This window comes from Varanus komodoensis, unplaced genomic scaffold (assembly GCF_004798865.1).
Source record: "Varanus komodoensis strain SLA01 unplaced genomic scaffold, ASM479886v1 scaffold112, whole genome shotgun sequence".
NCBI lineage: Eukaryota > Metazoa > Chordata > Lepidosauria > Squamata > Varanidae > Varanus > Varanus komodoensis.
Genome location: NW_025335322.1, coordinates 994,322 through 1,009,672, shown reverse-complemented (window position 1 = coordinate 1,009,672; position 15,351 = coordinate 994,322). Strand labels below are relative to the sequence as shown.

The window sequence follows — 15,351 nt, the reverse complement described above, 5'->3', positions numbered from 1 at the left end:
AACATGCGTTACCGGGCGGCCTGAACCCTGCCCCTCGCCCCTCACAGCACCCATGGCTTCCCTTTGTGTGTCGCCCGTGGTTCAGAAGCCAGCTCGATCCGGGCACCGTTCAACAGCCACTCATGTTGCCCGCGGGTTGCCATGTTTTGCGAACCCGGTCCCCCTCGTCTTCATCTCTCAGGCAGGTCACTGAGCCCCCTCAGGTAGCCCAGAGGCACCGGCGGGGTCAGCCTGGCATCCTCAGGCGGCCCAGCTGGAATCGCCTCCAGTCCCGCTATCAAGAGATCCGTTCAACAAGAAATGGGAAATGAACTATCCCCCCAGTATTTGGCCGACAGCTCCCCTGATCCCTCAACACTGGCTAGGCTGCCTTGGGCTGTCGGGAGCTGCAGGTCCAGACACCCCAAGGGAGCCAAGCTGCCCAGCCCCGCTTCCACTGGGAATGAGAACAGAATCTGGGGCTTTGCAGAGGCAGAGCCTGACCATCCTGAAAGGCGCTGTGCTCAACCAACCTCCCAGATGCCACGCTGAAGTACAACAGCAACTTCCCCACCCCTGTCGCCACGTTTCATTAAAAATATTGCACACACGTGACAAGGAAGGCGTCTTAATGAAGCAGGTCAACCAAGGACTGCTCTGAAGGAACCGTCGCACGACACGTGCAAAGAAACGCGTCTCTTCTATTCTTCCATCTGCCAAGACTACATCCATCTGGAGCAGCAGGAGCAGAAGGGGGGCCCGCTGCACCCCACGTGCGCCGCTTCCCTGGGCAGGAACAGTCTTAGGGCGCATGGGCCGGGCACAGGCATCCACCCCCTGCTCTCACCCCTCAGCAACACGCTGCAGTCGCAGGGCGTACGTCCCCCTCCTGGGTCAGTCCAAGAGCTCGGCAAAAAGCTCCCGCCGCTTCTTCTCCGCCTCCTGGTGCCGGTCCCAGTCCCGCCGGCGGCTGAGGAAGTGGGTCAGGGCAAAGTTCCGGACCAGGTGATGCCCGAAGGGGTCGTGCCGCAGCCGAGGCTCCTGTGCCGCTGGATGGGGGAGGGGGAGCAGAGGCGGGTTAAAGGCAAGGGCAGGAACGAAGGAGGGGCCCAGCCAGGGTGGGGGCGGGGGCGGCGGCGCTTTCCTGGGAGCCATCACAGGAAGCAGCTGGAGAGAAAGGCCCTCTCTGCCTCCTCTCCCATCCCAGGGAAGCTTCCAGGGGACCACATTCTGGTGGCGGGCGGGCCCTAAGGCAAAAGAGGCGGAGCCCACAATGCCAGCCCATCCTATGTCACAGCCCTCACTGCCAGCCACCAGGCAGTCCGGCCTCTTGAACCGAGGCGGAGGAGGCACTTCTCCGGACGCTTCCGCTTGAGCGCCCGGAAGCTCCTCCCAGCCTCGCCAACGGCCTGCAATGCTGGGAGATGAATTCCAAAACATCCAGGCGTCGACTTTCTGACCACACATTGTACGACAAGGAAGCCACCAAGTGATGGGTGTTTGGGTGCACGGTGGTGTAGCTACCAGGTGACGCCCAGGAGGCTGGGCTCAGGCCCGCAGCCACCACTTCTCCACTGACAGGCAGCTAGAGGCATCCCAGCTGTGCCTCAGAGTGAAGACAGCTTCACAAGCTCACGAGGGCCAGACAGCCGCTGATGCAGGGGCCCTTCCTTGGACCACCTGTCAGAAAAGCAGGTACACTGACACACCTGTGCTTCCCACAGGGCCAGAAAGGGGCACCTGCTGATGCAGGTGCGGGCGCTCGGGGCAAGGAGGGGCTCGCGCACCTTGTCAAGTGGGCCTCGGGGCAACATGCTGCGATGTGAGGAGCCTTGTTTACGCTGCGCACAAAAGCAGCACGTAAATTAAAATGGCGAGGGGGACGTTTCCTGAGGTGGGAGGGAGCAGCTGGGAAAGAGAACCACCGACATCGCGTCCGTGGTGCGAAACTGAGGAGCTGCTCGCAGGCTGAGCGGCAACATTCATCTGGCCCTCGGTGAATGGCTGGTTCCACGACCCTTTGGCGCCTGCGTCCTGTGGGACTCTGCACCTCCACCCAAGGAGACGGGGGGAAGGGGGCTGCCTACCCAGCTCCTGCGCCATCTCCTGCTTGGCCGGCAGAGTGGCCCTGCTCCAGATCGCATCCAGGACGCGGCTCCCATGCTTGCTGCAGGCCACGGACACGTAGCAGCCCTGGGGATAAGGAAGGGGAGGCGGTCGCACGGGCCCTCCTGGGTGGAGGACAGCTCGGACGCGGGGCTGCCACCCTCTGCCCCAAACGCATCCGAGGGGGAGGGGGAGCAGGAGCGCCCGAGCAGGATCCCACGCTGTGGGGCCCCGGCACTCACCTTGAGCCGACGCAACACTTTGCGCCTCTGCTTCTCGGGCACGGAGGGGCTGGCCAGGAGGGCGTCGAAGACGTGGCTGCCCGCCGGGTCACAGGCCAGGGTCACCAGATCCTCAGGGCCCAGGGCGGCCAGGCTGCGCAGCACGGCGGAGGGGTCAGCGAAGTGGAGCAGGTGCTGCAGCATCAGGGAGCCGTGGTAGGAGACCGAGCTCAGGGGCCGCGCCGCGCCGGCCTGGGGACGCGGGAGAGAGGCGCACGCAACGCGGTCAGACAGCGAGAGTCAGTGCACGTGTATGCGCCCCACTTCGCTGCCGCTGCCGCTCTGCAAAGGACGGGCTGTGCTTTTAAACACAACCCCATGCGTAAACATTGGGACACAATGAGAAATCTCTGCTTCCATCTTAGAAACAACGCAAGGCCCTGCTCCTCATGAGAAGTGGAGACACCCTGATAAGGGAGGAGTGGACAGAAGGGGCGGCGGGGGGGGGAGGCTTGTGTTGACTCTAGAGGACCATGGAGGGCAGGAGAAATTAAGCCGCTGCTGAGGAACACAAAACAGAATCCTGCTGCTTCAAGCTCTTCCACGCCCAGATCAACCCGTTGAAATGGCTCATCACAAGAGGAAGAAAAGGGGGAAGGAAGAGGAATACTCGCAAACTCAGGCACCAAGTCCTTGAGCACTGCATAATAATCACCAGCTCGCATGGAACCCGCTGGGAGAGTGGCCTCTACTTCCCCATCATCCCACTTCTCCGCCACCAGCGGCTTACCTGGCGGGCTGGTGGGTTCTCCTCTCCCTCCTCGCCGTAGTACACCTCATAAGCCAGCACAGAAGCAATCAGAGGGACACACGCCAGCTGGCGCGGCGGAGGCTCCCAGCAGTGGAATGCCTGAGGGAGGCCAAAGAGGAGACCGCGGTGACTTCGGAGCACGCAAATCAATGCTGGCCACAGAGAGGGCGAAGCAGAGGCCTCTTACCTCCAGGAGGGTCTGCAGCACCTCCTGCTGGTGAGCCCCATGTCTTCTGCAGGCCCCCAGCAGCGCTGTAACCACGCCCAGGTGCTCGTGGGCCATGATCTCTTCCACCCCTGGGGCCAGCTCTTCAAACAGTTGCCCCAGCTGCGAGAGAGATGGGGAGAAACGAGGACACCATTAGGGCGAGCAGCACTCACACCCCTCCGCTGCCTCTTCCCTTGACCAGCTTCGTCGGGCCGAGGGACGGCCCAGGCAGAGAGTGGGCCAGAGACGGCCACCTGTGAGGGGCATCCTCAGCTGAAGAATGGCAGCTTGCCCACCCACCAGCACCTCCTGTACAAGAAAGGCATGGTTTATGTTCCTGTACCGTGCCCCCCTCCTTCCCCGTGTCCCCCTTTTGCTCTCACTCCTTTTATTTCGCTAAGCAGGCAGTCCTGGAATATTGCTTACAAATGGAGTACTCCAAGTTTTCCTTTTCCTAAAGAGCTAACATCTGCCCACTAGATCTAACCAAGAAACACTGGCTGCTTCTCCCAGGCGGCATCCGATCTGCAAGCCAAGCCAGCGACACGACAGGACCTAACCGCAGCAGCTGAATGGCTCCCATCGAAGGGCGCACGCAGATCTCAGCTAAGCCGTTACCTTGCAAGAATCGTTTGGAGGAAAAAGGGCAGCTGCCCAGAACAAAAGCCAGCACTGTGGTGGTTCAGGCTCAGAGGGAGACCAGTTGTCGCCCTCCTGACGTTTGGCAACAAATAGCTAATGCTGAGCCGCAGCCAGGCTTCCCTTGTGTTCCCCGTGCAGGCCCACGACAGCCGGGAGCCCCACCGCTCCTGCTCTCAGAATGGAACGATCACCATAGGCAGGTCCACGTGCCCGACGGAGGCCACAAAAGGACAGCCACCACAATTTAGGGGCACGGGCAACCGGCAAATCATTGTCCTCTGGTGGTCACCGCTATTATTCTGTCCCATTTGCATTCCGCCTTTCCTCCTCTTGCAAGGAAGCCACAGAGGCTGACAAGTTTATCCTCATCTCATGCCCACAACAGCAGCCCTGTGAGGTAGGCCAGGCTGAGAGGCAGTGACATGCCTGAAGCCGCCCAGCAGACTTCACGGCTGAGTGGGGACTAGATTCTGGATCACCTGGGTCCCCGTCCGGTGCTCTTCGCCACCGTATTCGTAACCACGGAGAGCCACTTGGACGGGGATCCAGGAGATCCGAGTTCCAGTTCCCACTTGCCCATGAAGCTCCCCAGGAGGCTTTGGAGCAGTGAGTCGCTTCAGCCTGCCCTACCTCACAGGGCTCTTGTTCTGAGGACACCTTGGGTTCTTCACATCAGGGAAAAAGGCAGGATCGCAATCCAGCGAAATAAGTGCGGAAGCCACGTATCGTGCTGGCTCTCTTCCAGATCGCCAGACGTCTTCGACTTTCGACGCCTGCTACTCCTGGCAAGAGCCACGCTGGCAAGGGCTCCAGAGCCGCTGCCGAACCCATCCAGAGCGCAGCTGGCCGGCAACGCTCGGCCTGGGGCCAGCTCCCGCGGGCCACCTGAGGGCCCTCACTCACCAGCTTGCGGGAGGCCGCCTGGATGAGCCGCTGCAGGGTGAAGTTGGCCACCTCGTGTACAGCCAGCACCCGCAGCTGCCCCTTCACGTGAGCTTTGTAGAAGGCGCGCAGGGCCTTCGGCGCAGACACTTCCAGGACCTTGTCCAGCACCCGGCTGCATGTCACGTCCTTCAGAAACACCAGGAGGGTGCTGGGGAGAGAGAACGATCCAGTCAGGGAAGATCTCGCATCCAAATATGCTCCTGCTTCCCAGCAGCTCTCAAAACCCCATTGCATGGCGCCCAGAAGGCAAAAATGCCACCGAAGCAGCAACGGCTGATAAGGGCTGGGCAGACAAGAGGAGGTGCTTCTTTGCAGGAGGCGGGATGAAACTGGAGGCAAGAAGGTCTCCTCCAATTCAGATGCCTTTAAAAAAGGATCGACAGATGCCTGGAGAAAACCATCCATGGTTCCTAATCTGGTCGGCTCTATGGCACCCCCAGGACCTTGCTGGGGAACATGGGTGGAGAGTTGCTGTCATGCTCCTGTGCTGCTCATGTGGACAGCTGGCTGGCTGCTAGACCAGACGGCCCCTCAGTCTGACCCTGCAGGGCTCTCTCTGTGTTCGTTAGGGGAGATTTGGCTGAGTTACACCTCTGTGGTCAGCCAGGTATCCCTCCAAGCACGTAAAAGCAGTGCTGGATCAGGCCTCAAGTCTATCCACCCACACTAATTCTCCTCCTTTCTCCTGTATCTCCAGAAAAATCTTAAATTTTAAGATATTTAAGGGTTCTTAAAATGCAGCCCCTACAAGAGGCACCCGTGTCCACTGGCCACGCCAGCTTGGCAGAAGTTAACCAAAAGTGGGTGAACGGTCCCAGCCCAGCAGAGAACAGATGTTCTACATTTGACTGGCTGTGCTGTGTTTTGGAGGGAGGATTAAATCCAAAAGGCCCCTCAACTCTGAGCAGATACAGGCCCCCTCCCACCTCCCCTGCCCCAAGCCCTGCAGCCAATCAGGTATTTCACCTTTGCCCAGCAGAAGGGTTGCAGGAGCTCAAGTAGCCAATCACTGCATGGCACAGCTCTGCACATTCTTCCGGAAGCTTCCGGTGCAAGACCTCCAGGGATACCTGGAGACAGAGGCTGAAACATTTGTTTGTAATGAAATCTAGAAAGAGAGAGAGAGAGAGAGACTGTTTTCAGTTAGCACAAGAACCCACATTCAAGTGTTGAACATGGACTGTACCGGAACTGTGGGTTTTCTGGTTGCCTGAACCTGATCAAGTTAATAAAACCATGGTAAATAACCCACTGTTCTCAACCCAACAATTAGTCAGAGGTTCTCTTCATCAGATGTTCATGATTAGCAGCCCATGGCTTGCTATCTCAACTGGTTTCAGGTAACACAAGAATGCATCTGTCCTTGCTGCATTCTGCAGTTATCCACAGACAAGGGATGCCTGACGTGGCAAATACTATTCATTTTATTCAATTTATATGCTGCCATAACAGCCCATACATCACACTGTTACTGCAGAAAAATCACTTTCTGGAATAAAGATATTCCTTTTTTAAAAAGGTGTGAATGCAGAACACACAGAAGAGGTTATCAAGAGGAGAGCTAGAATCAAATTGAATTTTAATTTAACTGCATTGCTTTATAATGCAATACAGCACAAATACACACTACCCACAGTACAAAATGATACAATCCACACCACCCTGGTTGATTTATTAACAATATTTCTATGCCACTTAATGTCTAAGCTGTTCTCACACAAGTATTATAAATCGCATTTAAACATGCTATTAAGCACAATTTCAAAGTACAATAATACCAAAAGATCCTGAGAAAGATGGGACGGCATATGGTTAATTGGAAATATTTGGAAGTACGTGTGTTTTCAAGGGGAGCTGCACACACCTCCCAGACTGCACAAGGGGAAGGTTTTCCAGAGGCTGGAAAATTCCTGCTAGAGGGATAAAAGAACCTGGTGCCCTTCAGCGGCTGGGAATGACAACCCCCAGAACCCCCAGCCACTCGGCACTGGCTGGGGCAGATGGGAGCTATACTTCAAAACACCTGTAGGGCACCCCTGTCGCAATGCATCATTCTGTCGCACATGTGGATCGGGCAGGGTGGCCCTTTGGTTTCAAGGAATCTGAAGATTGAGTGGCCCACTCCACATCCCCAGCAGAAGGCAACGCCTCACCGGAAATGTGCTCCTGAAGGCACTGGCTGAATTCACGCAGCAGAGCGAGAAAAGAGTCTGGGACCTCAAACTCCTTGGGCCCATCGCTCACCAACTTAGCTTTCTTGGCTCTGGAATGGGATGTTCCTGGAAAGACAAGAAATGAGAAGATAAAAGAAGAGAACTTGCCTCATTACAGCCAGAACTGGACTTCCTGCCATGGATAAATGATGCAGTGCTCTCTGGAGGTACCATGCTTAAATCAGAGATGCCTGCATTCAAGGACACACTGACAAATATCTCAGAGATATTTCACTTCCTGGCAAATAGATGGAGAAGAAATGGAGGTAGTGACAGATTTTATTTTCCTTGGCTCCCAAGATCACTGCAGATGGGGACTACAACCAAGAAATTAGAAGACGCTTGCTCCTGGAAAGGAAAGCTATGACAAATCTAGACAGCATACTAAAAAGCAGAGACATCACCCTGCTGACAAAAGTGCGTATAGTCAAAGCTATGGTTTTCCCAAGTTGCAATGTATGGCTGTGAAAGCTGGACTATAAGGAAGGCTGAGCATGGAAGAACTGAGGCCTTTGAATAGTGGTGCTGGAGGAGATTCCTGCGAGTCCCTTGGACCGCAAGGCGATCCAACTGGTCAGTCCCAGAGGAGATCAACCCCGACTGCTCTTTAGAAGGCCAGATACTGAAGAAGAAACTCAAGTACTTTGGCCACCTAATGAGAAGGAAGGACTCCCTGGAGAAGAGCCTGATGCTGGGAACAATAGATGGCGAAAGAAGGAGGGGACGGCAGAGGATGAGGTGATTAGATGGAGTGGTGGAGGACAGGAAGGCCTGAAGGAGTGTTGTCCATGGGGTCACAATGGGTCAGACACGACTTTGCAACTAACAACAACAACAATCTGTGCACCCAGGTAAGCTCTGAACTTGCCAAAGCTACTCAGAAACAAGACAGAGTAATGACACCAGTGAAGCAAGCAAAGGTGAGGTTGCATCTCTTCTTCTAATAGCAAACACCAGTAGGAAGTTGCAAGAGGACCGTAGTTAAAATGGAGGGCACTGAGAAATAAGAGATGTCCACACGGACAGGAGAACCACAAGGCTGAGATGCCTGAAGGAACACATAAACCCAGAAAAGAGGGTCTGGCGGAGAAAGGAGCAGCCTATTAGAGCATGGCACAGCTGGAACCCTGGAGAGCATCACTCCCATTCAGAGACAAGAATGCACGACCCCCTTTTGTGGCCGCTTCCCCCTTAAAATAGTTGCATGTTCACCTCACTCATCAGTCACAACTGGCTCCAAAGCGACCTAAAATTAAGATCTGTACAGAAGGACAAGGCTGGTGGGGACATCTTTGCAAGGAGGATGGTCTCCTCCATCCTTGGCCATTTGGCAACACAGTCTAGGTACGGGCTTCGGCATACAAACGCAGACACATCCCTCCCCGATACCAAGGCCAGACTTTCTCCACTTAGCTCAGCCACTCCCACCCTGACCTGCAAGAACTCCCCGGGGTGCTGGGCAGAGAAGGGGCGTTCCCTGCTTCATGCAAGGCATGCTGAGCTCCCTCCTGCAGGAGGGGAGGAAAGGAACTCCAGGCGGACCTGGAGGCTTCCGCTGAGCTGAGCTGCCCGGCCTCCTGCAGGAGAACGAAGGGAGCTAACAGGGGGACATGGAGGAAGTACAGGAGCAGTGGGGATGTTCAGAGAAAGCATGTGATTCAGCCCCGACACTTCGCCAGGCACGTGGGGAGGAATCACAACTCCAAGCATACCCCCAGTTAACCAGCCCTCCAGCTCGTAGATAACCGGTCTATCAAAGCCCTTCCGTATCCCCAGACATGAGATGCTCCCCACAATGCCACATAGTGGCCAAAGGGTTGCGCCAGGGCTGCAGAAGGTGCCGGTTTCAGACCCCACTTGGCCACGCAGCTCGCCAGGTGTCTTGAGCCTGGTCGGGCTCTCGGCCTAACCTAACGCACAGGGCTGTTCCTTGGAGAAGAAGAGGGCTGTCCTTGAAAGAAATGAGAGAGATAATTGCTTACCTAAGCCCGACAGCGCCCGGCCTCCATCTGACCCGACTCGGACTCCTCCAAGAGCCTGCAGCAGTGTCCGCACCACAAAGCTGGCATGAGCGTCCAATGCAAAGACCGACAGCTCCTCCCGCATGGCCCGTCCCAGCTCCAGAACCAGGTCCTCCAGCGCCCCAGCCTCCTCTGCTCCATCAGCAATCAGCAAGGGGGCCCTCAGCAAGGCAGCCTCCAGGATGTGGGCCCCACAGGGGTGGCAGGCGACCAGGTGGAGCGAAGGGGCCAGGGCTCGCAGCAGACTGCATAAGCTGGATGCCGCCGCAAAAGGAACCAGGGCCTGGAGGAGCAGGGAACCAGCGGCATCCAGGGCGAGTGGCAGGGCCACCGCTTCCGCCTCCTCCAAGACATTGCTCACGAAGAGCCCTGGGGTTGCCGGAGGGAAGCAGAAGGCGGGAGACAGTTACAAACGCATGGGATGGCAGAGCCACAAAGGGCCAAACTGTCAGGTTCGGATTGCTCTGGCAGTTAGACGTAGGATGTAAGGCAGGGTAACTGCCCATCAACTTCTTTCAAAGAGTCTTACCCTTTTCCTCCTCAGAGTCAAACCCAGATTTCAAGGTCTCATGAGCCCGACAGAAGTACTCAGCTGCTGCAGGTTCCAATCTGGGGAAAGATGCCCCCTTGCTTTCCTTGGCACCCCCTCGCTGGGGTAAGGAGGCAGGCAAGTCCTGCCTTCTCCGTTTTTTCTTGCTTTTAGCGCCTTTCTGGTGCTGGGAAGAGACCCCCATCACCCAGGATGGAGGGCACACAGTGGGGGTCGCTCAGTATGTGTGGCAGCCTGCAGTGAAGAAATCAGCAGTTATCAGACATCACGGTGATATGACCGCATCTAGGAGAAGAAAGGGAAGCAGAGATGAAAAGAAAAGTAAGCGTGTGAAAGTTTAACACACAAGAGCATTTGAAAGTTTGATACAAAAATTCAGCCAACCACGTTTCCAATCCCTGCATTCAGCCACAAAATTCACCAAGTGAACCTGGATCATCAGCAGCTCTCAGATGAGCCCCGACTAGCCTATCTTCCTCATAGGGTTGCTGTGGGGATAATGTGAACACAAGAAGAGGCACAGCACAAGCTGCTGGCACCCACAGAGCTGAAGCTCACCCCAAAGGATCCTTGTGCCTTAAAGAGCCATTCCACACACACACCCTGACTGCTATTTTTGTTTATATCATTTTATTTTAACCTCTTTCTCCCGTCCATTTGTCTACAGAAGCATGCCCAAAGTGGCATACGTGTAACTCTAAAACAACATAATAGGAAAACTAGACAACAAACATGAACTAGAGTACAAGCAAATTTAAAATTAATTTAGAATGAATTAAAAAACCATCTCAATACACCAAAATGCTTCTTATAATGCTGGACAAAAAACAGCAAACATAATACAGCCATTTCCCATTTCTCTCCCATAGCACGGGATCAGAGGTGCACCTCCACAGATGCCTGGATAGTTAAGCAGAGATATCCACCAATCTCAGTCGAAGTTAAATTCCCATTTATTTCAAAGGAGCCGCTCTGTGTAAGCCTGGTACCAAACCCAGCGTGGTGTGGCTGGAACACTGCTGGGCTGGGACTTGGGAGATGCAGGTTCCACTCCCCACTCAGCCATGGAGCCAACTGGGTGACTTTGGGCCAGTAACAGACCCTCCGCCTAGCCTACCTCACAGGGTTGCTGTGAGGATAAAATGGAGAGGAGGAAGAGAACTAGGCGAGGCCCCTCGAAGAGGGAAAAAAGGCTATAAATACAGCGTCACGCACACACACGTGTCACCGTGCGCTCCTCTCCAAGAACGAGCTACTTCCCTACGTCTCGCCTGTTGAACTTCCACCTGCAGAGCCTCGCCTGTCGCATTTCTGCCTGCGGCGCACAAGACGCGCCACGCAGCCCAACAGCTCCGCGCCCCGCGCTCCCTCACCGGAAGGGCCAGAGCAGCCGCCGCCACCGCGCCCGGCGACCCCACCGAGCCACGCGTCCCGCCGTGCACCGCGCGCCGGCCCATGGTGCACCGCGAGCGCAGCAGGGCCCCGGCGCGCCGCTTCCCGCCGTGCACCGCGCGGGCGCAGACCTCCCCGCCCAGCATGCATTGCGGCCGCGCGCTGCTTCGGCTGCCCGTTTGGGCTTTGCCAGCTGGCGCCCTCGAGTTGGGTCGGATGGCCCTTGGTCATGGCTGCTGGGGGATGATGGGAGTCGCAGTCCAACATACCTGGCGGGCACAGTCTGGGGCAGGGGAGGACTCCTGTGAGGGTGCCTGTAGTCATGCGTTTGTGGGGACGGGGGGCCAGGCTCGAGCTCCCACCCCAGTGGGGGCTCCTTCCCCCGTGGCAAGGCTTGACCGCCCGGAAGGCCCCTTGCGCCATGAGAAGCGGCACAGTATGCAAGACACGTGGTGGCGCTTCTAAACACACACGTGCACTGAAGGATTGAAGTATTTCCAGCTTGCCTTGCACACTGGGGTTGGTGAGGCTTCTGGCTGAATGATAAAAGTGCAAATGCAGTCGATTCACCTCACAGATGAAGGAGCAATACTAACAAGAAACAATAAAGTGCCGCCCAACAGTAGGTAAGAGCAGAGTCCCTGAACTGTGGCCTAAACCTGGGGCCAAGGCTGATGCGACCTCAACTGCACCATCACGTTCCTGCACCTGCAAGAGGTGTTTAACGAATATTTGCACAAAGGCGCGTGTGCACGTGCATGCACACACATACAGAGAAAATGTGTGCGTGTGCATGCGCACACCTGGCATTGTGCACGTCACAAACATTTAGAATTCGTCCATGTGGTAGTGTTTTAAAAAAGACAATATGATTGCAAAGTAAATGTTTTATTAAATGTACTTATATTATTACAGGTTTTGTTGAACAAGTTATCAAGAAGTGTCTGATGAGTAGTTTTCTCTTTCTCAGCATAAAGTCTGCGATGACAAGCAATAGGACTGTCTAGACCTCGGCAAACAAGCCCAAATACCATAGTTTGTATTGCCACCAAAAAATCCTTCCAAAAATGCATCAGCATTGTGGGAAAAAACTTTAAAAAATGATACTGAATATAAATTATCCTGAGTCAAGGAACACTAGTAGATGGAATGGAATGAAGTCGGATAAAGTCGGATTCCCTGAAGTAAAGCGGTGGAGGAGGGTGCCTGATAAAATTGCAGAGTTGGAAATTTGGGCCCAATGCAGGAATCTGATTTAAAGCATAAATGACAAGTGAAGAGCCCAGTGCCTCCCTGGGCAGCTGCCTCCACTGCCATTCCAGAGGCCTGGAGCTTGGAGGGTCAGGCCTGAGGACTGGACGAATTCGTACTGCCTGCCACGAGCCCTGATGGCTGTGGGGCTTGCACTCGCATCACTGGGGAGCACGCTCCGCGGCCCAGCCAGTGCGGTGAGGGCAAAGGCGCCGTCATTATTTGCTTTTCGGCGCCAGGCAAAGACCTTTTTATTTAAAAGTTATTTTAACTGTTAATTTATTATTATTGTATTTATAGATTTTAATATATAGCCGAGATGGTACCAGTTTTTCAATTATTGCTTGTATTTTATGTATGTTGTGAGCCGCCCCGAGGCTTTGTTGCGATGGGGGCGGCATAGAAATGTTTTAAATAAACAAACAAACAAACAAGGCGGCCCAACGAAGCAGAAATGTTTTAAATAAATAAGTAAGTAAGGCGGCCCAACGAAGCAGGCGCCACCCCGCGCTCTCGCCCGAAGGCCGCGCTTGGGAACGGCGCCTAGCAACCCCCGGCGACTCCGCCCCGTCCCACCATGCATCGCGCGCGCGCCTTCACGACGCATTGCGAGCGTCAGAACCATCTTGCCACTCCGCATCCCGGCATGCAACGCGCGGCGGTATCTACTGCCAGTCCAGCATGCTTTGCGAGCGGCGTGCTTCCTTCTCTTCCCTCCGTTAACTCTTTCTCAGCTGGTGAACTCTACCTTTGCTGGATGGCGTTTGTCATGGGGGATGATGGGATTTGCATTTCCTGGGCCCAGAGTTGAGGCAGGCGATGCGTGCCCGTGCAAGGCAGCAGCCTTTATTCATGAGCTCATGGGGGGGTCTGCATAAGCGATTTTGGGGACTCCAACTCCCATAAGTCCCAGCCACCATACCAATGGCCAGGCCGTATGAGGGCGCCTAGGGTAGCATTCAGAGAAATACCAGGGACTGTTCCCATTGGGCTGTCTCCACCCCACGTTCCCCCCATACCACTGGGACATGAGAGAAGCACTTTCCACCAGCCCCACTGAAACGACTTCATCTTTTCCTTTCCTGGCCCCATTTCCTTGCATAATGTGTGTTGTTGTTAACCATTTATTTAATTTCTACACCACCCCACAGAGCAAGGCAGTTTACAACTGTCAGTAAAAGCAAACAATAAAAATATCATAAAAACAAAACAAAAACCATTAAAAAGTTTTAAACACCTAAAACAGGCAATAGCAAAACACGATTCTGCAAAACACCCCCTCAAGCCCCAGGGTGGCCAAGATCTTTAAAGGCCCTGGAAAATAGAGCTAGCTTCACCTGGTGCTGAAAAGATGGTGCATTCACCTCCGGCCAGGGGAGCACCACCAAGTAAGCCCTCCCCCCCTTTTTTAGAGTACACATCTGCTGCGATCAGGGACTTAATTTTTTGCTTATGCCACTCCAAGAGCCCTTTTCTCCCTTTTCATTTTTGACTGAGGTGCAGGAGAGAACTATTTTAAATAGCTTTATATGAGCCCCAGACCCCATGTCCTTCAGCTGGGCTCTGACCCTGAATTTCTGGGCCTGAGCCCTGGATGTACCCCACACTTCTCCCTTCCAGCCCCAGAACACTTCAGAGAAAGATCAAATCTAGGCATGTGAAGGTCTTCTCCCAATGTCAGTGTCACAACCAGGACAAATTAATATGATATATAATTGCAGACTGTCAGGTTCCACCTTCAGTAAAAGGGCTCGGACAGGTCTGGCTACCAGGCGTTCCTAGCCGAAGAAAACTAATTCATGTCCAGGTGACACCTCCTGGCCTAGACCTGAGTCAGATTTCCCTGGACTGGGAAATTCTGGCTGCCTACGGGTGTGCCTGCTGCCACGCCAACAGCACCGCTCTTCCCTCTGTTTTATTACCAAGCAAAAGCAGAGTTTGTGAAGCCCAGGGCCCCCATCCATGGGGCGGGAAGCCTTTTAATAGTAGTCCTATCATAATCCCCAGTCATGTTTTCTCAGGGTGATATAGGGTGGAGTCCCATGCACGTTTAAACTGAGATGTACGTGCTGTGCGTGCCTACAACCCCCAGCAGGTCCCAGTTATAAACATTTTCTGTCTAAATACACAGAAATGTTAGGGCAACATCCTCTGCTCAGAAGACAGTCCCACGGAGTTCAATCACAAGGAAGGGGCACAAGATTAGACCACGCAGATGTTATGGGAACAGAGGTAGCAAGTTTCCAGGAGTCACAGAATACCTTTTCATCCCGGAAGAACAACTTCTGAAGAAGATGCTGTTTAACTTGGAAACGTGTACTCCTGATTTTTCCTAAAACTAAGCCATGTGGAAGTGTGAATGCTTCTTTTCTTCAGTGAGTGTATGCATCACAGTTCCTTCTCTGAAGAGATCAAGGAGGAAGACAAAAGAGAGTTTATAGTGTAGAGTTTTGTGGTTGACTCAGTATTTTTATGATAACTTTGACACCCGCATCCACCCACTGAAACCAGCAATTATGAATCATGACCATGTCACATCAACGTACCGTGGCAGAGATGGTGAGTGAGCTTGGGGTTAAAATGAGGACAAGAGAAACCCAGACCAGCTGGAAAGAACTTGGATTTCAGAGAAGAGAATACCTGCTTTTCCTCCAACCTTTCTGAATTTCAACCATGATTAGCCACTGAATATTTTGTCAATAAGAAGGCTTGCTTCTGGAACACCAAAATATCCTGGAAAATGCAATGTCTCTGAGCTTGTGCAGAGTTTATTTACAGAAAAAAATCAAACCTTTATTTTGCTATTATTTTTAGCAAGAAAAATATTGTAATTTTTCTGTCATAATGTATTTCCCATTTCCTATTCCTAAGCCACCTCAGATGTTTTACAGAGCCAGTGTGGCGGAGTGGTTAAGAGTACTGAAAAGGCACGCAGTTTCTCATTTCCCCCTCAGCCATGAAGCCCATTTGGGCCAAGCACCATCTCCCAGCCAAACCCGCCACACAGGGTTG

General features: G+C 54.0%; 1 protein-coding gene across 5 annotated transcripts; it reads right to left on the bottom strand.

The window, feature by feature from the left end:
• Nucleotides 1-591: 591 nt before the first annotated feature.
• NOP9 (NOP9 nucleolar protein) lies at nucleotides 592-11,118 on the bottom strand. 5 transcript variants are annotated; one of them, XM_044420974.1, is made up of 11 exons: nucleotides 11,070-11,118; nucleotides 9,676-9,981; nucleotides 9,108-9,515; nucleotides 7,066-7,191; nucleotides 5,879-6,020; nucleotides 4,871-5,060; nucleotides 3,305-3,445; nucleotides 3,097-3,216; nucleotides 2,328-2,558; nucleotides 2,067-2,172; nucleotides 592-1,028 (listed from the first exon to the last, which is right to left on the bottom strand). In XM_044420974.1, exons 2-11 carry the CDS (start codon nucleotides 9,878-9,880, stop codon nucleotides 874-876), a joined length of 1,824 nt encoding a protein of 607 aa, XP_044276909.1. In that variant the 5' UTR covers nucleotides 9,881-9,981; nucleotides 11,070-11,118; the 3' UTR covers nucleotides 592-873. The 5 variants fall into 5 exon arrangements, with proteins under 5 accessions (XP_044276909.1, XP_044276913.1, XP_044276914.1 ...); XM_044420978.1 differs by having other exon boundaries at nucleotides 9,676-9,930; nucleotides 11,070-11,088; XM_044420979.1 differs by lacking the exon at nucleotides 11,070-11,118 and adding an exon at nucleotides 10,983-10,999 and having other exon boundaries at nucleotides 9,676-9,930.
• Nucleotides 11,119-15,351: the final 4,233 nt, after the last annotated feature.